This window comes from Chelonia mydas, chromosome 12 (assembly GCF_015237465.2).
Source record: "Chelonia mydas isolate rCheMyd1 chromosome 12, rCheMyd1.pri.v2, whole genome shotgun sequence".
Lineage (NCBI taxonomy): Eukaryota > Metazoa > Chordata > Testudines > Cheloniidae > Chelonia > Chelonia mydas.
The window spans coordinates 24,682,672-24,707,893 of NC_051252.2; the positions used below are offsets into that span (position 1 = coordinate 24,682,672).

At 37.9% G+C, this 25,222-nt stretch overlaps 1 protein-coding gene across 2 annotated transcripts; it reads right to left on the minus strand.

The window, feature by feature from the left end:
* Positions 1-95: 95 nt before the first annotated feature.
* On the minus strand, positions 96-23,743 carry UBA2 (ubiquitin like modifier activating enzyme 2). Of its 2 annotated transcripts, none has more exons than XM_037878228.2 (17): positions 23,279-23,743; positions 20,054-20,137; positions 19,681-19,751; positions 17,581-17,645; positions 16,941-17,041; positions 16,633-16,754; positions 10,895-10,962; positions 10,457-10,572; positions 9,195-9,294; positions 8,403-8,563; positions 5,666-5,759; positions 5,434-5,546; positions 5,194-5,349; positions 4,320-4,416; positions 3,666-3,771; positions 2,682-2,818; positions 96-1,007 (listed from the first exon to the last, which is right to left on the minus strand). In XM_037878228.2, exons 1-17 carry the CDS (start codon positions 23,420-23,422, stop codon positions 826-828), a joined length of 1,917 nt encoding a protein of 638 aa, XP_037734156.1. In that variant the 5' UTR covers positions 23,423-23,743; the 3' UTR covers positions 96-825. The 2 variants fall into 2 exon arrangements, with proteins under 2 accessions (XP_037734156.1, XP_037734157.1); XM_037878229.2 differs by having other exon boundaries at positions 20,509-23,733.
* Positions 23,744-25,222: the final 1,479 nt, after the last annotated feature.

The following is a 25,222-nucleotide window of genomic DNA, read 5'->3' on the forward strand; positions in this document are numbered from 1 at the left end:
CAAAAATGAAAATAGTACAGTATTAATTTATGAAGACTGTATACTTGGTAAAATATCCCAGAATTCCACATAAACTTGGACTGTGCAAACAGATATAGCAAGTATTTCAGATGTCGTTTATTTGGTCCATGAGATGTACAGTATAGTAATAGTATTTGAGTTTTACAAAACAGCAAATATAAATAACCTGAAACTGTAACAATACACAAAATTTGTTTCTTACATTGACATACCAGGCAGTACGTGCTGAAAAACTTGAGTAAATTAACATTGTTTTACAGTAATGTACACAGTGCCAGCTGATGTTTAAGATCAGAGAGTTTAAACATAGCACTTCTTATTTCTCTTTTTAAAGAATCTGCTATCTCATATTAGTTGAGGGTGTGAAAAATGGTTAGATCTAGGCTAAAAATATTTTATGTCTAGCCAAAATAAAAATCTACATATTTATAAATCTGGGTTTCAAATGATGACCCTTTACTAAACAAGAGTAGTTTTGTCCTAGTGAATTATATCTAAATGTATTTACATAAAAATAACATGCTTTTTGTCTTCATGACTGTTTAAGCAAATACTTATGTTTAAGTATTTATAAACTAAGTTTCTACTACATTTAATATAGGATACTGGAAAACTTCTAAGATTCTATTGAAATGAGTGCTTTACCATCAAGAGGAATGGACACAAGTTCTGTAAGCCAGTGGTGTGATTCTCCCTGGGAACAAAGGCCATAAAAATAGTCTAGTTCTGGACATTTAACACACCCCAAAGTAACATCTTATTGTATTACATTATCTAGATCATTCTATCGTTGGGTATTTGCACTCAGTCTAGTGCTATTATGTCATCTTGCTCTTCTGTCTGGTCTGAACGCATTCTCTTTGTACTGACATGCTCTCTATCTTCTAGTTTTCTCTTGCGGTTTTTATTTTCCATATCATCATCAGTATTGCTTGAAGGACCTTCATCATCAGAGTCAACAATCAATACATCATCTTGATCTGGAGCTAAAAAAAAATAATCAATTGGTATACTCTAAAAACTGACTCTTTCACTTAGCACAAAAATAGAAAAATGCTTTCAATGCCAAAAATGAACGGATTGTTTTTTGATAAGACATTCTCACCCTTGAACATCCAATACTTTTTTGTTGGGATAAGGGTTAATTGGCAAGATCTTTGTGCACATGCAAAGTCAGTATGAAATGCACATATGCCCTATGTGCAGGTGTTTTAAGTCAAGAATAATTACACACTTGAGTCCCAGTCCATCTTCAACTTTTACTCTTAGTGAATGAACTAGAACTTCTACTAACAGTCAGAGCCCATAAGAGTGAAAAAGAACCAGGCATAGAGAAAAAGAATAGACAGGAAGCTGTGTTAACAAAGAGCTAAAAAGATAACAATGGAACATGTAAAGAGGAGAACAGAAAGGATACATTAGAAAAGCAGATTTACCTTTTAAGAACCCTGTTTTTTGTATGAATACACTGTAGAAACTTTTTTTGAAGTACTTATAAAAATTGCCTCTATCTAAATTTGAAATAATTCTGACCACGCTCTAATGCTTATTCTCAATTTAGAAAAAGTGACAAATTAAGTGGCATGGGCAAGTGATCACTTTTTTGCACATATATTTTGTGTAGAACCACGAAAGTCATATGAACTTCTCAAAAAACTTTAAAAGAGAAAACATGTATAATAATTTCTACATAAAACAAGCTTTCAGTTTCATATAATCTGTGCTTCTGTGGCAGCTCTGAGTGCATAGCAGGAAGTTTCAAATATCTTAACTTAAATTTTAGAGTCCCATATCCATTTGGAGTTATTTCTTAAACTATTTAGGATACCTTCAGACAGACAGACAGACAGACATTCTAAAACTGCAAGAGAAGGTATGGATATTTTTCTGGTTAGCAAATACTGCTTTCACCATGCTTTGCTTAGAATGGGAAAAAGGAGGCAGTGTGTCCTACTGCCCAGAACACTGGACTTGGTACCGCCCTACTGGCTGACCTTGGGCAACTCACATCCTTCCCTGTGCCTCAGTTTCCCCAACTGTAAAATGGGGAGAATGAAACTGATTTGAGATCTGCTGATGATAGGCACTATAAAATTTAAGAGCTAGATATTATTAGTGTGTGTATATCTATCTATATAACTGATTTTTTTGGTCAAACTACCACCAGCATCAACCGGTTCAAAAGCTGTAACAGAGGAGGTATTTGCTTTGTGTGGGTTCATAAAAATAATTTTATTTATTCACCAACATACAGTATGACGACATGATGAGTCTATTTTACACAATCATTGCAAATGACACTCTAGTCCTTTAACTGCTCTATGCCTGCAAAATTCTTTGCAGTTAAACAACATCTTCCTTATAAGAAAAACTATTCAAGTAGTTTAGATTTTTAAAAGTTTACATTTAAGATAAAACATTAACATTTGTAATGATAGTCTCAGAGGTGCATTTTTTACTATTTATATGTTATATACACATAAGATGCCTTCATAATAGGTATCTTGGGCCCCACTGCTATTTCACATTACAAAAATGGACTCAGCTTTAAGTCATCATGTAAAGGACACTTATTTTATGTTTTAACTGTAGTGCACAATCAAACAGGTAGGTTTCTAGTAAAAGGAGCTATTTAATTCAATCGCATAAGTATTCTTTACCTGTTGAAGTTGATGGCTGTGCTCCATCATCACTACCATTAGTAATGTTCTTAGAAATTGGTTCTGATGGTTTGGGGCCAACTTTTTCTGGACTGTCTCCAACAACTTCAAATTCCACATCTTTTTCTAGATCTTCACTGTGGAAAAACCCATAGGCTTTTAATCAAACATGTAAGCTCCACACTGGTCTTTTCATAAACAAAACCACATATCTGAATCCACTACTAAGAGAGCAACATGTAATTATCACAAAATGATAATAAATGGAAAAGCTGTTCAAGCTCCCTCCTGACTGACATGCTTTTTGTATTCACATACACACCTTGTTTCAATGGCCTACCTGGGAATGCCTCTTCAAATAAGAGCAACACTGAGGTAAATAGTCATTTGAATTTTTTTCCTCAGAGTTTCCTTCAATTTAAATGCCCAATTTCTGTGTTCATCACAAATGCCGAGTGAATGAATCTATTTTATAAGTATGTAAATAATTTACTCAGCTTCCCCACAATATAATTATGTTTATATTGGTTCTAGGAGCATTCTACACAGTAAATAAAACAGGCCAAGATTTTCAACTGACTACTGATTTTGAGCACCAAACTTGCAACCCTTTATTCTGATAACAGGTAGTTAAATAGTCATCAATCTTCCATTTAGTTAGTAGTTTTTGATATGACAGTCCAGAAAGCTATACCTATTTTCTCCTTTGAGATCCACCAGCTGTACTTATTTTGAGCATACACTGCATTCTTGTTCGTGTATCATAAAATTTGTTTAATTAAACTAAGATCTCTCCAAGTTCCTATTCTTGCATTAAAATTGTCAAATTATTTCAATCCAACAGTAAGACAAATGTTCCCTATCAAAGTCTTCATATCCTTTTAGTCACTTAATGTTTTAAACTTGTTTGTTTAAAATTCGCCTTAGAACAATGCTATAGAATATATATTATATGTAAGAAAACAAATGTTCCAAAATCTTTACCTATGAAGCACATTGATTAACAGGGTATAGTCCTGCAGGAAATCATCCGCTTGTAGCCGAGTGCCATTCCGAATTCCAAATTCTGATAACTTCCTGTGGTTATTTGCTACAAAAATAGTGAAATATTTGACAGAATTTTTACAAAAATTTTGGTAAATACTAGAATTAGTACTAGTACTTCAATGAATAGGAGTTTGCTTTCAAAAACAAGTAATTCACTGTAAGAAAATGAGACTGGTAAAGTATATTTGATTTACTTTAAATAAAATGTTACCTATATTATAAAATAATTCAAAAAGGTACAAATATACGTTAAAGTTTTATAGGTAGAGTTTAAAGCATAAAAGCCAGAAGATTCAGAATCTTCTCATTCCTTTTTATGCCATTTTTATCTACACACTGTAACCCTTATGATCTTTCCAATACCTTGCCATAACAGAAGAATAATGGAACAGAGAAACATTTTGATTCAGTTTCCTGATCACTCTGCATCCAACTTAACCCTTAATATCTTCTAATACATTTGTGCATAACTTCTGGGGAGGTTTTTGTTTTATACACAGGACTACTAATAAAGAGGTTTAAACAACACTACACTAAGCCATCTGGACTCAATGTAGTTGCAAACGAACCAGAAAGCTAGTATGGACATACCTTCTGTTTCTCCCTCCTCTGAAGATATGAGAATAGTCCCTTTTCCATCATCTATCTGTACATCTGGTGCTACCATAGCAAATTTTTCTTTCACTATCTGAAAGGATAAAAGTGATAAATATTGAATACTCTATTTTAAGACCAATAATTTCTTCTTCTTGAGACATCTGCATTTAAAGCCTATTAAAAAAAATCTATCTTATTCATCTGATCAAATTAAATTCCCCACCATAACTGGAATCTCAAAACCCAGTCAATACAAAAAACGACTAAATTATGTAACTGGGGCCCTCTCTTTTAGGTGTTCAGGTAGGTTTTTTTTAAAATCTAATATTAAGATACTCAACAAGAGACAGGATGTTAAAATAGCTATCATGTTATAATGTACTACTAATACTAATAAGTACTACTAATAAGAATAAACTAGAAGTGAACCGACTAATCTAGTTTTATTGTCCTTGATGAGAAAAGTTCAAAGTAAAAAGAAAAAGGTAAACAGCTTAAATATACTCTGAAAAGTGGACACAGATTTAACAAGTCAGTTTTAATAATCTGAGGTGTTACTAGCAATACAGTTAAGGAATTTTATTTCATTTTCTATTTCTTAACAAAATTCATCTCTGAAACTGACATTTGTCTTTAAACTTCCCTTACAGATTTTAAAATGCAATTTAAAAAGTATCTCTAATTAGTTTGTGTTCTCCTTTCTCCTCTTAGTATCATAATTGCTAATCTTGACATACATACCGTAATAAAAAGGGTTCAAACATCAACAAAATTTTGTAGTACAATAAGTGTACTTAACCTTAGATATAAATTGAAAAAAATGCAAAGGCTAAGTAAAAAATGACAGTTAAGGTTTCAGAGTCTTTACCTTATCCTGTAATGTCAACACAGTAACCTTGTGTACATTAAGTTTCACTGTCACTTCTGGTTTACTTGCACACACATAACAATTGGGATTTGGAGGATCCAATGCACAAGGAACAAGTAGCTTCTTTCTTGGGTTTGGTTGTTTGTTCAGAAAAATCTTTGAGAAAGAAGAGGGAAAAAATGAAGGTCAAATATATAATGAATAACTTCAAAACAAAAGCAAAAATGTTATCTTGCTTACCGTTCTACATTGGTCTATTTTTCCTGATAAAATCTTCAAACCCTCCAGCACTATCAAACCAGCTATCACTGCATTAGTTGTAGCTATAGCAGGGATTATATTTCCTGCCATTGCTGCAAAAAAAAAAGAAAAGAAAAGCAAAAGTAGATTTTTTTTCCAGTGTATGAACCTTTAAAGGAGTGCTAGAGAAAAATACTTCATTTAACGAGGTCATTATTAATTTTATTCTTACACTTGATATCAAATCTGCTCTTCATATTCATACTGAAAATGTGCATCCTGAGGTTTGCAGCAGAAGTAACAAAATCCATTGCAGATGGGTCATCCTGCCAACAAGTTTAACAAAACATTTTAGAATAGATTTTAAATTGGAAGAAATGTTTGCAGAAGTCTATTACCATAAATACAGACAATTTGAGAGATCTTGTACAATACTCAGTAATTATAATTGATTTCTTCTTTCAGATAGTATTATGTTTCAACTTTTAGACAGTGTTGTACTTTAAACAAATATTATAAATACTACGTATTTTCATTTTGGAAATGTATTTACATAACGCTTTAAAAATGTTCAAAGCAAGTTCTAGACACTAATCCTCACAGCATCCCTGAAAGTAGGTAAATGTCTTATCTCCAATAACAGATAGGGAAACTAAGAAAGGGCAGGGGAGGTGACTTGCCCAGGGCTACACAGAAAGTCAGTGACAGAGCCAGGATTAGATTTCAGAACCTCCTAATTCCCAAATCTGTGACCATTCCTCTATTACATTGCCATCCAATGAAAAATAAAGGTTCTTTCTCCTTCACATCAGAGCCAAACCATAGAGTTCAGGATTCTACTTTTATCAAACAACTGCCAATATGGTAAGACCCTAAAATATAGCATAACGCATTTTTCTGTATTTGACGTTGGATGTTTTCAACTATAAGAAAAACAGTCTTGAACTTATGACTTGGCATTTAAGTGAAGATCCTGATGGTATGCTGATGCATAGCAGCTTGCAGGATTAGCGCTTTAGCAGGAATTTTTTTAAAGTGTATTTCCAATTAAGACTTTATATTATCTATTACTAATTTGACATCTTAACTGTTTGGTTTTTTTTAAAATCTGTGTTTATATTTTACTGTATGGTGTGTAGTTGTAGCTGTGTCAGACCCAGGATATTAGAGACAAGGTGAGTGAGGTTATATCTTTTATTTTGTCTCTTCATGTTATATTGACATTACTGGATTCACCGATAATTCAGTTTGACCTTTGACTCTTCTTCTATGTTGTTTCTATTAACAGCTCTTTGTTCCAACCACATTTTTTTCAGAAATGGCAGTACAACAATCCAGATCTTTTACTATACAAGTCTACTGCAGAAAGACTATTGTCCGGCTAGGCCAGAAAAAGGACACAAGATACTGGATGTGGTTTAATTAGGCTGAAACTTTATTCCTAAACATCTGGAAGTACCTGGCAGATAAAATTGTACAGTGCAGGTAATGCCATAATAAGCACATATATCTGGGAGGGTACAAGGCTGCTGTCCACATTCCCACTTTACTCATCCTGGCCCACAGTCAACCCACTGCTAGGACCTTGCCCCCTCCCTCCTGAATGGGGGGAGGACTATACAAGAGCAATGGATTTACTCCCGGCTGTACCGGTCACAAGAGTCCTGAACCCCTGCCCGTTTCCGCTCCTTATAGGAGTACCTCCTTTATCTGATCACCGCATCCCTTCCCTATGTAATACTTGCATGAGACAACCGCCCCAAGCTTACATAATGAGTTGTGACATCACAGCCTAATCCCCACTAACTTTTTTTTGCTCCCAACAAAGCCCCCAACCAGCTGTGGGGAAGGCAAAAAAAATAAATAAATCCCCCTTGTCTGGGCCAATCTGCATGGACATAAACAGTCCCTCCTTTCTTCTGGTCACATGGCGAGAATGGGTTAACATCTCCACACTGACCTGACATGAAGATGCCACACCAAGTTGCTCTCTGACCTTTTCTGATAAGCCAGACAATGGCCCCCACTGCTTAAAGTGTGGTGAGGTCATTTTAAAAAGAAACTCTCCGCTGTTCATTTCAACTCAGATAACCACAGCTCACAGACAAGATCACATTATTTCTGATGTTCAGACAATAGCCAGATCAACTCTTCTGTTCCTCACTTTTCTTTAACAAAGTTTCATAATATATCAGATGTCCATGGTTAGAGTTTTGCACTAGCTTTACACAGTAATTGGCTCCATCCTTAACTCTGTGTAAGGGTCTATACTGGAGAGGAATTAAATGGATATGACTAGAATTCAATATCTTCCATTGTTGTTTCAAGTGCTGTTGTAGCTGTGAGAGACACAAGGTGGGTGAGATAGTATCTTTTACTGAACCAATTTCTGTTGGTGGATGGGACAAGCTTGAAAGCTTGTCACTTACACCAACAGAAGTTGGTCCAATAAAACGTATTACCATATCTCTCTCCTGACTAACAAAGTACAATTATTTTAAAAGCCACAACTAGAAGTGGCAAAATTGCTCCACACTGCTCTAGCAGATATGTCAACTTTTAAAAGTAATTATTTTACTTCCAAATACTTGATCCTTCTGCTGAATGTGTGACCATGGGTAAATCCATTCTCTTTTATAGCCACCTCCCCATTCAGGAGGGAGAGGGCAAGGTCCTAGCAGCAGGTTGGCTGTGGGCCAGGATGGGTAAAGTGGACAGCAGCCCTGCACTCCCCAAATATATGTACTTTATTATGGAATTACCTGCACTGTTCAATTTTATTTGCCAGACTGTTTTAACTATTGTTGTACAGAACTATTAAAGACTAAATAAAAATACGCATTCTCATGAGTAGCCACACCTATTTTTTGTTCCTAGAAGTGTTACTGTAGAATCAAACTAAGCCTTTAATAACTGATTAGCACATTTACTTAGCATATGACCAGTTCTTATACATCTTCTGAACTAACCTTATCCCATATAAGTTCAGCTCCATCACCTTTTTCAGCTAGGTGAACTCTCAGAGTTTCAACACTCTTTGAAAACAGACGTGCATAGCTCTTGACATCCAGAACCTGTTGGTCTTTCAGGCCTAAAGAGGAGTCATTCTGTTGATCAGACATGTTTTTCTCTTCAAAATGAAAGAAAAAAAAGTTAAGATTACAAATATTTAGGAATTTCATAGATGTCTTTTTTAAAGATGTCAAATTTGCCAATTTTAATAAAATTGTACTCCATTTAGAAAACATGCAATTATAAGCCATAAACTAGAGTAGCTGAAATAGTTTATAACAAATCTGCACTTACGTCTTCCTTTTCAAAAGCTAAAGTTTAGTATATTCATATCAGTAAGACTGCTGAAAACTCAAAATTGCTGTAACTAATACAAACACGGAAGGCAGTCCAAAGACAATCTGAGTATGAGACATTTTTATTGTCAAGAATGAAGTATAGTTTAAACAACACTTGATTGTTACAGCTGAGGATATCAGTGTATTCTATGAGGCTTCAGTTTTTTAAAATGAGAACTACAGAATTATGTACTTAATACTTGAAATAGCAAGGGCAAGTCAAATTTAGAAAGGCATTTTCATTCTCCATAGAAACAGCAGATCTTCAAAGAATTAAATGTCAAAATCAATATTTTTAAATAGTTACAATGGTATGTGAAGTGCATACAGTTTTATATGGTTGAATATTTAAAGTATACCATAAAGCACAAACAAAAAACAAAAGGGGAAAAAAAAGGGAAAAAAGATTACCTTGATTCTGTACTTCGGTCCAATCCAATGGCACAGGAGGTTTCCTTTTTTTCCACAGTTTATCCATTGTCAACAGATATCTGATATCATCTTTGAAAAGCTACAAAACAATATGAAAAATGAAAAGGAAAGTATTGTTTTACTTCATTTTTAAATCTACTTTAAGATTAAGAGTTTGTGTTTCTCTACCGGAGAGCACGTTCAGCCACAGTGATTAAAATTATATAACAATTCCCCTCACCTCAAGAAGGCACAAAGGGGAAATAGAAATTGAAAAGTTACTCCCAATCCCTGCCTTCTAAAACATTAACTATTTTATGTAAAATAGAAATAAGTAGTAGTTAGCACCCAAATATTTTATCATCCATGAAGTGTCAAGGGAATAGTGATACCACACACAAACACACACTGAAGTAGTCATTGTAAATATTGGAACGTGTGCTGAAGGGCATTTTTACCTATATGTCAACTTAAATAGTGATCTAATTCTAAAGACCATGGTAATAGTCTGTACTGCTTAACATCACAGTCCGTATCATGCCTGTTCCTAACTTCTGTCCACTAGGGACAACTGTTTGGGGAGGGACTCCGAAACAGCACCTACATCCCTGTTCCTGGGATGCCTGCACCCAGAGCATAAAGGAGAACCTTCCCATACTCAGACTGCATCTGCTTATGTTGGAGGGGCTCCCACAGAGCTCAAAAATAGTTTTTGAATTTTTTCTCTTTAAAAATAACTAAATCAGATGTAAATTTAACTACAATTTAGTCATTACTCTGGTGCAACAGAGGCAGCTGGTAACTGTCCCTCCACTGGAGCACAGGGAAAGGAGTATACATGGTAGGACCACGATGCTACACCAAGAACTACTCTCAGGTATGTCTTCACTACTAACGTTAAAGCGTTGCTGCAGCAGCGCTTTAACGTGGCTGTGTAGTCGCGGCACCAGCTGTAAAAAAACAAACCACCCCCACCAGGGGAGTAGCTCCCAGCGCTGCTGCACTGTCTACACTGCCACTTTACAGCGCTGAAACTTGCATCACTTATGGGGTGTGTTTTTTCACACCCTCGAGCTAGAAAGTTTCAGCCCTGTAAAGTGGCAGTGTACACAAGGCCTCAGTGTCATATCAGGATTATTATTTTTCTTAAATGATCAGATTTGACTGCTAACTTAAGCATCCAAGTTGAAAATTTTCGCTTAAAAGTCTATAGTAATTCACACACTTCAAACAATAATAGTTATCGGGAGCAAAACTATTACCTTAGTGAAAAGTTTAACTGGATCATATCCAGTGGATTTAGCCCATTCCTTAGTTGAAACACGTTTAATATCACCATCTTCATTAGACGCTCTTGCTCCTGCTTCTGTTGGCTCCCCTATAAAATAAAAGGTTGATTATGTTTTTGAATTTAAACAAAGCAGGTTGTGACCCAACATATTTTTCGTCATGGATAAACTAACGCTATCCAGGGAATAGAACTGAACATTCACCTGTCTCTGAAGTATTCAGAGGTTTTTTCCCTCTGCAATCCATTGGCCTATCAGAGAATCCAAAAGGAGAAGGGAAAGTAGACAGTTCTCAGGATCGTTTCTTAATAGACTAACATTAATTGAATATCATACAACTAGCTGTAAAACTTAAGACATTTTGATTAACACAACTCATATACAATGAAGTTACTGATTTATGTCACTCACAGGCAGCTTCAGGATCAGCTCTGTCAGGGGATACTTCCTGATCAGCATCTTCTTCACCAAACAACTGACTACGTATTAAAAAAAAAACAAAAAAACATGAGATTATCATAAGGTAATTGTTAAGTAAGTAGTTCCTTCTTTATACCTGGTTTTTTAAAGCCTGTCATAAAAAATTTGTGATAGATGCTTTACTTATCCCAAAAAGAACAGGAGTACTTGTGGCACCTTAGAGACTAACAAATTTATTAGAGCATAAGCTTTCGTGGGCTACAGCCCACTTCATCGGATGCATAGAATGGAACATATGCTACGAAAATATATATATACACACATATAGAGAAGGTGGAAGTTGCCATACAAACTATGAGAGGCTAATTAATTAAGATGAGCGATAATCAGCAGGAGAAAAAAACTTTTGTAGGGATAATCAAGATGGCCCATTAAGACAGTTGACAAGAAGGTGTGAGGATACTTAACTTAGGGAAATAGATTCAACATGTGCAATGACCCAGCCACTCCCAGGCTCTATTCAAACCCAAGTTAATGGTATCTAGTTTGCATATTAATTCAAGCTCAGCAGTTTCTCGTTGGAGTCTGTTTTTGAAGCTTTTCTGTTGCAAAATTGCCACCCTTAAATCTTTTACTGAGTGGCCAGAGAGGTTGAAGTGTTCTCCTCCCGGTTGTTAATGTTATGATTCCTGCTTATGCTCTAATAAATTTGCTAGTCTCTAAGGTGCCACAAGTACTCCTGTTCTTTTTGCGGATACAGACTAACACGGCTGCTACTCTGAAACCTTACTTATCCCAGTCTATTCTACTTGATTATCACAGCTGTGTTAAATCTAGGATTTTTATATTTTGTTATGAGAATTTCATTTAGCACAGTCTAATATTTATATTGTGAGAAGCCACAACAGGATAATTTCTCAGAGCTTTTATAGCATGGAAGTATGATGTATATACCAAATTTATTTGGACCCCAAAAATGATACAGAAAATATTCTGCGAGGGGAGCATCCTTTGATAAAAGAACAGGCTAATTAAAAAGTCAGCCATACACAGTGTGACAGCTGGTACTCCTATATTCATTCCTTTTTCAAAACTATGACAAATATTTCATAAAGTATGCCTTGTGAGGTGGTATTTGAAAACTCATAATTTGCTGATCATTATTGTCCCAGTACAATATGTGTGCCAACATTGTATATAAAGTTATAAGATTCTACTGAATGATATTATTAAAACATATTCCAAATCTGGGGAAGCAGTCACAAACCAGTTCCTCAGATACAAAAGGCAAACTGACGCCTCAGCCAGGTGTCAAGGAATCAAATAGATCATCACCTGGTTAAATGGCAATTCTTTGGCAGGAAAAAGGGTGAGAGGGAGAAATTTACACGTTGGTAAAGAAACAGCTGAAGGTTCCTGTCCCCACTAGACTTTGTCTCCTGAATCTCAGCTGGAGATGATTCTCAAAGAGGAGGAAAAGGGTAAGAATGAGGAACAGATACCACAAGTTGTTCCTCCCTTTCTCTCTCCCCACAGTGACCACAACACCTGAGGAACAAAGAAACAGGTTTGGACTGAGGGGGGAATTCTGTCTGAAAGGAATTCAGCCAGTAAGACTGCCAGAACATGTGGTGAGAGACCTTTTGCTTTGAATGCACTTACCTTGTTAAGTTAGGTATTAGTTGCGTTTTTACCTTTTCTTTCTTTGTAATCAATTCTGACTTTTAATGCCTCATTACTTGTAGTTACTTAAAATTTTTATTTCTTTCTATAAGAAACTTGTTTTATTGTTTTATCTAAACCAGTATGTTTGGATTTAAGTATTCAGGAAACTTCAGTTAGGAGAACAAGATTTGTGCAAGATTTTATATGAGCTTGTGTTGTCCAGGAGAGGGCACACTTCTGGGGAAAGTCTGGGACTGGGAAATTGTTAGTGTTTCTCTGAAGTGTAATTCAAGAATGGCTGGCCATAGCACTCATATAATATAGCTGGGAGTAATTTACATGTTGGAGGCTGTGTGTGGGCACATGAGGAGTGATTCTCACAGTGAAGAAGGGTAAAAGGCACCCAAGCTAGAGAACTGAGGGGACACAACTGTTCAACCATTCATATTGTACCCTGGGTAATGTCACACAGTTTTAGGGCAAGAAAATAAAATGTCCATAGTCTGCACTTCTACAGAGCTGAAATAAAGTGAAGAATAGAATTCCAAATGGAAAGTTCTTACAAACATGGATTGAGAAATTAACTAGTCCCATCCTGCAGTAGAGCTATTTATCTTTCCTATGAACAGAAAAATTCCAGAATAAAAAAGGTCATCTCATGGCAATTTTGTTTTAAGGCTGCATGACCTAACCTCTTGAAGGAACACCAAGACCTATGACTGGGAATTTATATTTGAAACAAAAGGCAAGAAACTATTAAAAACCACCTCTATCTCTCTGTTCTGGCTCAACAGGAAGCTAGACTCACCTACCATGTAATGCTTCAGAGTAGCAGTCGTGTTAGTCTGTATTCGCAAAAAGAAAAGGAGTACTCGTGGAATCTTAGAGACTAACAAATTTATTTTAGCATAAGCTTTCGTGAGCTACAGCTCACTTCATCGGATGCATTCAGTGGAAAATACAGTCGGGAGATTTATATACATAGAGAACATGAAACAATGGGTGTTACCATACACACTATAACCAGAGTGATCACTTAAGGTGAGCTACTATCAGCAGGAGAGAGCGAGGGGGGGGGACACGACCTTTTGTAGTGATAATCAAGGTGGGCCATTTCCAGCAGTTGACAAGAACGTCTGAGGAACAGTGGGGGGTGGAGGATAAACATGATGAAATAGTTTTACTTTGTGTAATGACCCAACCGCTCCCAGTCTCTATTCAAGCCTAAGTTAATTGTATCCAGTTTGCAAATTAATTCCAATTCAGCAGTCTCTCGTTGGAGTCTGTTTTTGAAGTTTTTTTGTTGAAGTATTGCCACTTTTAGGTCTCGAGGGACCAGAGAGACTGAAGTGTTCTCCGATTGGTTTTTGAATGTTATAATTCTTGACGTCTGATTTGTGTCCATTTATTCTTTTATGTAGAGACTGTCCAGTTTGACCAATGTACATGGCAGAGGGGCATTGCTGGCACGTGATGGCATATATCACATTCGTAGATGTGCAGGTGAATGAGCCTCTGATAGTGTGGCTGATGTGATTAGGCCCTATGATGGTGTCCCCTGAATAGATATGTGGACACAGTTGGCAACGGGCTTTGTTGCAAGGATAGGTTCCTGGGTTAGTGGTTCTGTCGTGTGGTGTGTGGTTGCTGCTGAGTATTTGCTTCAGGCTGGGGGGCTGTCTGTAAGCAAGGACTGGCCTGTCTCCCAAGATCTGTGAGAGTGATGGGTTGTCCTTCAGGATAGGTTGTAGATCCTTGATGATGCCTTGGAGAGGTTTTAGTTGGGGGCTGAAGGTAATGGCTAGTGGCGTTCTGTTATTTTCTTTGTTGGGCCTGTCCTGTAGTAGGTGACTTCTGGGTACTCTTCTGGCTCTGTCAATCTGTTTATTCACTTCAGCAGGTGGGTATTGTAGTTGTCAGAATGCTTGATAGAGACCTGGTAGGTGTTTGTCTCTGTCTGAGGGGTTGGAGCAAATGCGGTTGTATCGTAGAGCTTGGCTGTAGACAATGGATCGTGTGGTGTGGTCTGGATGAAAGCTGGAGGCATGTAGGTAGGAATAGCGGTCCGTAGGTTTCCATATAGGGTGGTGTTTATGTGACCATCGCTTATTAGCACCATAGTGTCCAGGAAGTGGATCTCTTGTGTGGACTGGTCCAGGCTGAGGTTGATGGTGGGATGGAAATTGTTGAAATCATGGTGGAATTCCTCAAGGGCTTCTTTTCCATGGGTCCAGATGATGAAGAGGTCATCAATGTAGCGCAAGTAGACTAGGGCCATTAGGGGACGAGAGCTGAGGAAACGTTCTAAGTCAGCCATAAAAATGTTGGCATGCTGTGGGGCCATGCGGGTACCCATAGCAGTGCCGCTGATTTGAAGGTATACATTGTCCCCAAATGTGAAATAGTTATGGGTGAGGACAAAGTCACAAAGTTCAGCCACCAGGTTTGCCATGACATTATCGGGGATACTGTTCCTGACGGCTTGTAGTCCATCTTTGTGTGGAATGTTGGTGTAGAGGGCTTCTACATCCATAGCGGCCAGGATGGTGTTATCAGGAAGATCACCGATGGATTGTAGTTTCCTCAGGAAGTCAGTGGTGTCTCGAAGATAGCTGGGTGTGCTGGTAGCGTAGGGCCTGAGGAGGGAGTCTACACAGCCAAACAATCCTGCTGTCAGGGTCCCAAATGCCTGAGATGATGGGGCGTCCAGGATTTCCAGGTTTATGGATCTTGGGTAGCAGACAGAATACCCCAGGTCGGGGTTCCAGGGGTGTGTCTGTGCGGATTTGTTCTTGTGCTTTTTCAGGAAGTTTCTTGGGCAAATGCTGTAGTTTCTTTTGGTAACCCTCGGTGGGATCAGAGGGTAATGGCTTGTAGAAAGTGGTGTTGGAGAGCTGCCTAGCAGCTTCTTGTTCATATTTCAACCTGTTCAAAAAGGCTGACAAAGGAGGTGCTGTCGTCATCATGATTATGATGTCAGAGTTGTTTCTGAGGCTCTGAATGGCATTGTGTTCTGCACGGCTGAGGTTATGGGGCAAGTGATGCTGCTTTTCCACAATTTCAGCCCATGCACGTCAGTGGAAGCACTCTATGCAGAAGTCCAGTCTGTTGTTTCGACCTTCAGGAGGAGTCCACCCAGAATCCTTCTTTTTGTAGTCTTGATAAGAAGCTCTCTGTGGGTTAGTATGCTGTTCAGAGGTGTGTTGGAAATATTCCTTGAGTCAGAGGCGTCGAAAATAGGATTCTAGGTCACCACAGAACTGTATCATGAAATGCAGTTTATAACTGAAAACAAACTAAGGCACAGGGGGAGTTAGTATTTGTTGCCTTTCAAATGTCTGTTGAGAGGGTACTGCCTTTAACACATTTCCCTCAAAGCTCATGATCTTTACTGTTATCAACCAGTCAACATGAAAGGAAGAGAAAAACTTTTTAAATAATAAATCTCCAGCTCAGAAATTTAGTCTAAGGTCACATTGAGATCTTGCAGGTGACATCTAATCTTAAATTATGTTCTTTTCAGCAAGACAACACACAACACAAAGCTAAATGGAAACAAATGAGCTGTAAAGCCAAGTTTCTCTTAAATTATCTCCTCATTAATATAACTCCAACAATACTGTGTCTATCACTTTTATTTATACTGAAGTAAGCTGGTGCCTCTAAAAAGGCAGCAAATTTCTTCAATCAGTGAAGTAATTGTGGTCGCAAATATTCATTGGCTTCCCACAAAACACAATTTATAATGAAGCAACAGGCAAACACACCTCCAATCAACCCATATCAATGTGCCTAAGAAACTTTTTTGCCAGTTTCTCCCTGCGATACTAGAATATCGGTCTGTTTTTAGAGTTTGTTCTATCATTAAGTGAAACTGATCGGGCAAGCTATCAATAGGTTTTCAGTGCATTCCTCAAATGTGGTAGAAGTTTGGAAAAGAAAAAAGGATGCTGTAAAGTAATTTTTAATTTGCCTATTTTGATTTTTTGTTGTTGGCGATACATTTAGAAATTAGAAAACAGTGTGCAGTGTGATTGCTCTTTTCTTAAAATATGTTTACTTACTTGAACAAATACTTTGCCCACACAATGCAGTGGATAGGTTCTGATGGAGTGTTGCGAATTGTGCAGCCTGGAAAAGTCTTCTGAGTTGGTTTAGGATGACATTCATAACACTCTGTCACTCCCTATAGAATCAGGAAAAGATAACTATTTCTGTAAGTCACACTGTGATGGCTACTAATACGGTATTCATCATTAAAAAGTGACAATGTTAGCAATATCTCGATAAACATAAAGGACATTATCCAGCCTATGCTGTCCGAAAGAATAAATGAATCAAACAACAATAATAAAAAGTTATATCAACTAACCTTTTTGATAACTGTTACTTGTCCAAGGTAGCCTGCAGTTCCACTCTCTATAAGAGGAACATCAGCAGCCAGACACATCCTGTTCACATGGTTACGTGCAGCTGGAAGAGAAAACATTCAGGATTAATTTGAATATTAACTAAAAGAGAACGTTTGACTTTGGAAAGGTTGGAGACCAGCCTCCTGCATAACATATATCTGCACCTACCTCATTTCATTATACACACCACCTTGCCTCTCTCACAACACCAATCTTTCAGTTAGTACAATATATTCACAGCTGTTCTTAACATAGAAAATGCCAACTAAAATGTAGTTATGTATCATGGGGACCTTCCTACCATGGGGGGCACACTTTTAATTCTTAGCATTTACATCTACACCACTGTTCATTTGCGAAGTCCAAACTGTACAAACATGACGTACACCTTAAAGCCACCCTAGTGAAGTAAGTAAGCAGTAACCTCATTTTGCAGGTGGTGAGACAGAGACAGAGGCTGAGTGACTTACCTGAGGCTGCAAAGAGCATTAACGTCAGAATTGACATCAGAACTCAGTAATTTTTGGTTTCTACCTTCTATGTGCAGGTCTCATTTCTTTCATCTCAGAAATAAAGCCATAAAAAAAGTGGAAATCTCACCTCTGTTATCCAAAGCATTCATAACCAATGTAAACTGCCGGAAGAATTCTACATTATAGTCAGGGCTGTAGAAAAGAAAAAATATTAAAACCAGTTTATTAAATGGCTTTTGGTTATTATGGCACAGCAGAAATTCTACACAAACAATGTAAGCAGAAATAATATCCATATGATAAGTTCCACAGACATAAACGAAGTTTACCACTCACCTTTAACTATCTCACCTGTCCTCTGCCCAATTTAAAGTCTTATATTCTTCAACACTGCAGGGCTAGGAATGGGAACATTATACTACTGAAAAGGAGCTATTCCAAGCTTCCCATCTGGACTTAGTGGCCCCAAACAATGGACTTTAAAGATATGACCTTTTTTGTTTAAAAATGCTATTAGTTATAAGTTATTTTGGAAGGGTTTTTCCCCCCCCCCCCCAAATTTAGTTTTAATTTCTCTCCAACTGAGCTATGGTCATTCAGACTCCTATCCTTATAGATAGGGAAATATGCATATTATTACTCAGTAAAGTTCTTAAACACATAGAAACAATATATGCACAAACAAAATGCATAACCACCAACTGTTAAAATAAAGAACTACTTTTACAGAACAGTATTATTTATTACCTCTCCTATTATTACTGACAATTAGTTAGTCTATAAAACTATTGTCCAATGGGAAATGTCCTTTGTAGTTCCACTTAAAAAAAAAAAATCACTCCCATGATCCAAAGCAGGGTGAAAATTCTCCTTTTAAGCTCTGGAGCAGTAGTTCACTCACCAATAGTACTTCCAGAACTGTGCAAATTTCTAACAACATTGACAATATGATTCACACAAAAATCTTTTCAGCCGCAGTGGAGGAGAATGCACTACATATCCCACAAGTCCCCTTTTAATAGCTATGAAAAAACTTGTAAACAAAAAACACGATGTGCATATCAATTCCATTGGAACACAGGGGGAAATGTTAATGTCTGGTAGTGAAAGAGGCAAATTTAATATGCAAAGAAATTTTCCAAATGCTGAAGGGTTTTTACAGCTAATAAAGAGAAAGCAAAACAAAAAGTTGAACTAAAAAATGTATTTGACAGCATCTTTTAATGTGCATGTTAACATTCTAAACCAAATACTGTAGCGATGTTGATTTAGTAAATGTTATAACATTAACTGTTAACCCATCTAACACGTTTGTAACCCAATTAGAAAAAACTTCCCATTTTTTTTTTTTTTTGGAAAGGCAGGGAAAAAGGGTTGATGGGAGAAGAGAAGTATATTCTGGAAAATATATTTAATGGTTTTAAAATTTTAGGAACGAAGAAAAAGGGTAAAGCTAATAAGATTTAAATGTCTGTGTGTCAACAATTAACATTAACACAACATAAAACATGGTATTGAAGGAACTGGAAAAACACAAATGAAACCATCAAAATTACTCCATCTTATGGAAAGATGTATTTTGTACTGTACTGATCTAGTACATTAAAGACGTTAACTCTTAACTAGATTTTTAAATGTTAACTGTTGACACAGAGAGCTAGGGTCAAATTATGATTTTAAAAAAGTGTTTCACATGTATAAGAGTAGAATATGCAAATGTGTTAATCTCCACACATGTTAAAGTGTCTTCTGGTTTTTATTAAGAACTCAACATACTTCTTAAAAATATTCAAATTACACATTTATCCAATTAGTACCTGAGGCCCAAGCAGAATTTAATGTTCTAGAACAAACAGTGTTTCTTAACGACCAGTCTGTAGACCGGCACCGGCCTGCAATCTCTCTGACAGAGTTTAGGAAGGCAGAAAGCTGGTCCCTGGTATCAAAAAGGTTGAGTAACACTGTTCTAGAAAACTTCCACAATGGTTGAAAAAAGGAGAAATTGGATACAAACATTTGAATAAATATCATTGAAATAAAATTCATAAATTCATGCCCAAACTGAAGTCACTCAGTTTGCTGTAGCCTGACATTTATAGCTAATTTTTCAATATTTAGTAATTTTATAAAATCTCCTCAAGATACCAGTTTTAAATAACTAGATATTTATACAGATATGAAATTCCCAATAATAAGAGTATTTAAATAAAATTTAAGACAAACATACTTCATGATACTGTCATGATAAGCTATAATATTAGCTTCTGGGTAAAACTGTAACACGCTTTCCTTAGCCACCTGAAAAAGAACAAACAATTGGTAGTCCAATATTTCTACCTTACATTCAAGATTCAACAAATCTGCAAACACTACGCATTAATACTGGGCTTTAATTTTTTTTAAATGCAGAAATACTGTATCAATACTTACTCCATCAATTATTGCAGAAAAGAATATTACAAGCGATATGATATATGAATCATGAATTTTCGACGTTGATCTAGTATGTACAATAACTATTTTAATATTACATTCATAACATGAAAGATGTTTATTATATTCATTAGAAAAAAGTTCAGTTTTCAAAATTTTCTCCTTACCTGTGCTTTTGACCTCCCAACATGTTTCTTTTGAAACAAAAACTGCCTGTTTAAGTTGCTGACATCAATAGTATCCAGATCAATCTATAAGTGCATAAGAGACAGCCATTTCACATTTACAAACTAAACAGACCGAAAGTAGTGCATGTAACATTAAAATAGAGTTCTTCATGCTATCTTCAGAGAGCACAATTTTCAGATCTACTGCAATTTATCAAGTAAAGTGATGTGCATTTATGAATAAAAACATGAAAACCACAATTGTTCTAGCTGGCTGAGTCAACATTTAAGACCAGGAATTTCAGGAACAGCTTCATTTCACCTTCTACCCCTCCACCCTGACTTAATAATAATAAAAGAAAAAGCACAACCCAAGCCTTCTGAATTAGAAACTTAATTAATAAAAACAATGTGATTTTACATTTAAAATGTTAAAATTACTAGACTTAACTGACCAGGACAATTAAATGCATTGATGTACATGGACTTTAAAGCTCAAGTTTTCAGATCTGTGCATATGCACACCGACAGCTGCAGGACCTGCACATACAAATGATCAACTACATATCTAACTGGTTATCTTCTTGCACAGTTACAGTGATTGCACATGTTCAGTAATGTTAATAGCTAAGATAAGTTTCACAATTTAAGGATGCGAGAGTTAGATAATGCAGAAAGAATCCCTGGGAAAAATGAAAAATGCACAGACATGTGACTTTGAACCACATATTAAAAATGTGCATGCTAGTTAGTAGGAAAGCTCCAATTTCTGATCCTTCTGTATTTTAGGATATGTTCAAAATGGTGTGGAAAATTAGCAATGTCATGTGCAAATGAAGAACATTTGCAAGAATTCTGATCATGAACAATATATATTTTACTATTATGTAGTTTTCTTACCCCATATACTTTATTAACTGAATAAAAAGCCCTCTATGGCTAGATTTATGGCTGCAGTTAAAATAAAAATACAAAGTGCAGAAGTTAAAGTTCTTAAACCAATATTAACTCAGTCACATTTCAGGTATGCAGTAGCTTCTATTTCTCTTTTTCCCGCTGAATGTGTAGCTTAGTAGGTTTCAGTTTACATCCTGACACAGTAGCCTTCACTACAGTCTAATACAGGGATTACACAAACTAGTAGTTCCACTGAGCATGTCTGTATATCAAAAACTGATCACATTTGAACACGGTTTTGAAAAACTCAGTTGCATGACAATGCTGACCATAACTTAGCAATCAGCACAGATGACGAATCACGTTCCACACTGTCACCTAACTTGATTGTTCAAAATTATTTTCAACAATCAAATTTTGTTAGACAAGCCTGCTGACATCAATGCCTACTCATGCCATCAGGTGGACTAAACACATATGCCACAAAATATCCAAGTTGTGCAACATGCCCAAATTGACAATTTGCTCTCATTCTCTTTGTCCACTGCTCAGCCCCTTCCTCCATAGTCAAATTTTGATAGACACTCTCAAACTGCTGTCAAAGAGAGAGAGAGAGAGAGAGAGAAAAGAGTGAAGGGAACAAAACTAAGGATCTGATCCAACCCCTATGTATGCTAATAGAGTTGGCCATGGTCCTAAAACAGGGGCACAAGCAAAATACTAAACATGCCAATGGAAAATCTACCTGGCTTATAAACCTTGATTTTTCAAGGCAGCCACAGCAATCTTTGGAACAAAAGTACTTGCTATTTTTAAGGGGTAACAAGAGTCCAATAACAAGGTGAGAAAAACACTAAAAATGCCTCACAATGAAGAAAAATGTTTATCTTCGTCCTCTTTTCTAGATTTGGTTCACTGACACAATATCAATGTTAACTCCATCCAGAAAATACTGAAATAAATGGGACTGCTTGTGGAATAACGTACTAGGGGCTGAACATGGCCATGAGTCTGGAAACCATTTGCCAAGTGTCAAAACATGATTTCTGATAAAAGTTCCTAATTTAGTTTGTTAAGCAAGTTTGGACATGAACAAAACTTCTCAGAACTAAACTTAAAATCTGTTTTCCACACAACATTTTCAAACTTTGTTTATGGCCAAATGCGGACAAATCAAAACAGCGATGGAAATAAGACAGGTGACTAAGACCTGCTAAATTTATAATCTGCCTTTTTAAAAAAACCTCTCTTTACAACTACATTACATGATAGTAATGAATTAAGAGCTGAAAACCAGGTTTATTTGGGGACATTAATTTTCTGCCAAAAGTGCTAACAGTCCCTTTTTTCATGTGTACCCATTCTTCTATACTCCAATTTAGAGATTCACATCAGGAAACAAAAGTGAAAGCAACAGCCTGAAGGAAGTATCAGGATCGGACTTTCAAGACTGACAATTTTACAACTCATTATCTAAAAATACAATTTCACCACCCACATATTTCGCTTTTAGTATCACCCAGCAGACTACAACAGCAGTCTATTCTAGATATTAACATCTCTACTAAAAGACAGCAAGCATTAAGCAAAAATGAACACCGACTTTTTGCTAAGATTTTAAGGGGGCAGCTGAAAAGTGGCAAACAGGATTTGCTATTTCCCACGCGAGTTTTTGCCTACTAGCTTTTGAGAAAGCGAGGCTTCTACTTCACCATGTGACTGCGCAATCCCTGTTGGGGAAAGACAGACAGCGATGCCTTCCCATGCAGATGTTATTAGTGAATTCTCAGAACACACTTCTGAATTCCTGAAGAGCGAGAGATCCCACTCGAGTCTTTAGTATTTTTTGGACAGCCAATCCCTACAGGACGCAAAGCGCACACACCATCGTTACACTGGATTTTATATTCGGGGTTCCCGGGCTTGAAACTTTATTTTCTGTCAGGGTTTCTCTTTACACAAGCGGTAACTGCTCCCCACCCGCCCAACGCAGGCCACCCCCATCAGCCCTGCCAAGCCAGCTCCCACCTCTCCCACCCACTGTAACCTCTCCTCCCGCCAGCCCCGGAGGCCCACGCGCAGGGGGCCCTGCGGGACGCGGCAGCCCCTCCCTAGTCCCTGCAGCTTTGGCGGGCAGGAGCAGTTTGAAAACACACAATGAGAGGGGAGGGGGGAGCACGGCGCACGCTCCCCCGGCGGCCCCGCGACCCGCTTCTACCCCCGCAAAGCGGGCCGCGCTCGGCTCCCTCCGATCCGCTTTCCTCAAGCCCGTATCTGCTCCCCGGCCCCCTCTCCCCGCCCGGCGTTCGCTCCGGCCCCGGGCCGCACCACGTCGATGTTGTTGAAGCCGGTGAGCACCAAATCCTTGAGCAGCTCGCAGCCGATGCCGCCGGCTCCCACCACCAGCAGCCGAGCCCCGGACACGGCCTCCGCCAGCTCCCTGCGCAGGGCTCCCGACACCGGCAGCGACATGGCGAGGGGGAGGCAGCGCGCGCGCGCGGGCGGGCGGCCGAGCAGCAACTCCGCGCGTCTCTCCTCAGCGCCGGGCCGCGCTCGGGACAACGACGACGAGCCGCAGCCCACACTGAAGTAGCCACCGCGCCCCGCAACTGTCGCAGCGCCCCCTGCTGGCGGGGAGGAGAACGGGCCGCTCCGAACGCCAGGAGCCGCTAGCGGACGTGCCTAGCGTGGCTTGACGGCCAAGTGGCGACAGCGGCGGGTGGGGACGCAGAAGAGCCGGGTTCAGTTCCTGTACCCAAATCTACTGCAGAGAAGAGCTCAGAAAAATGGCTCCTGGTGGGCTTGGGTCACGTGCTGCTGAGGGTGAGAACGGCTTCCGGCCCCTGCCAGCTGGGATTCAGTGGTCCTATCCTCCCCCAGAAGTGTCTCTTCAATGCAAAAACACAGATTAGGGAGGACTGCTATCGTGCTGTGAAAACCGCCTTATCTGAAGCGTAGGCAGAGGGGGTTCTAGTGCTTTTTGATCTCATTTAGAATCATAGTTTAGCAATGCTTATCTACAAAGGCATAATGTTTTAACTTGTTTTTTAAACGTGTTAGCCTTAGAGGCACATCTTAGCTTCACTTCTCCCTGCTAAATACAAACACAACTTCTGCTGTCTGTACTAGCCTTTTAAAATTTATTAAGGGTTTAGCTAACAATTTAAAAAAAAAAACCTTTTGTCATAGGACTTACCCACATGCAGAGTTACACTGTTTTTACTTACACTGTGATACACCAATGCAAAAGGCTCTGAGTTCAATTTAAACCAAGCTTGCTATAGTTTAGTTTACATGGATTAAGAACAGGGCTAAGCAAAACCGCTCAAACTAAAATAAAGGTGTTCACACGGGGGTTTAACTAAACCCAGGCATATTTGTATGCAGCCAATGCCCTAGGTTAGAGAAGCACTTAGATCACAGAAGTTAGGCTGTATCCATCCTCCCAGAATCAGGAATATATGGAATAATTCTTAGCACAGCATCCAAAAGCTTGCATCCTTATGTGTGTTAAAGCAAAAATGGGTAACAGGAGATTGAAGAAGAAAGGGATTAGAAACCCATTATAGGAGAGGTAGTTTTAAACCCTTCTTCATATCACAGAAGCTTCCCATACAAAAGCATGTGTAAGTGGGATGGGACTCAAACTTATATCCCTGTTTTCACAATCAAGCCTGTACCTAATCACTACTGTGCTCCTTGTTAATGTTTCTCAAAGCTCAACGGGAGGAGAGGCCATGCACCTGGAACTCAGTATCACAGCAGAAAGTCATAAAGAGACCCTCATCATCCTTAGCGCAGTAGTCATAGTAAGAATGCATTTTCTTGGATCACTTAATGCCAACTGAAGATAAAGAAATCCAATTGAAAGGCCTGTATTTTATACTTAATCTGATTGATATACAGAACCCTACAGAGGGGGTCAACTTTTCCCACTGAACAGTTGCAGGATTCTAGAATGCTGCCTAGCTGACATAAGCCAAACAAAATAAAGCTAGAGCAAGTGCAATAAGAACAACCTTCCTCCTTTCCCTCCCATCCCTGACAGTTTTAAAGTACTCATAATTACTAGCTAGAATATGTACTACTAAATCACTATACAAAATTGTGTACATAAGCAAAAGTAGCAAATCTTGTACATGTACCAAGTTTTATGAAAGTGTATTAATATTCACTTCCCAGCACAGCTGTTTTGGAGTTCTCTTTGCAAGAATTACTAAAACCCCACACTACCATGTGACTTCAAAATGTCACCATATTTTCATTATGTGA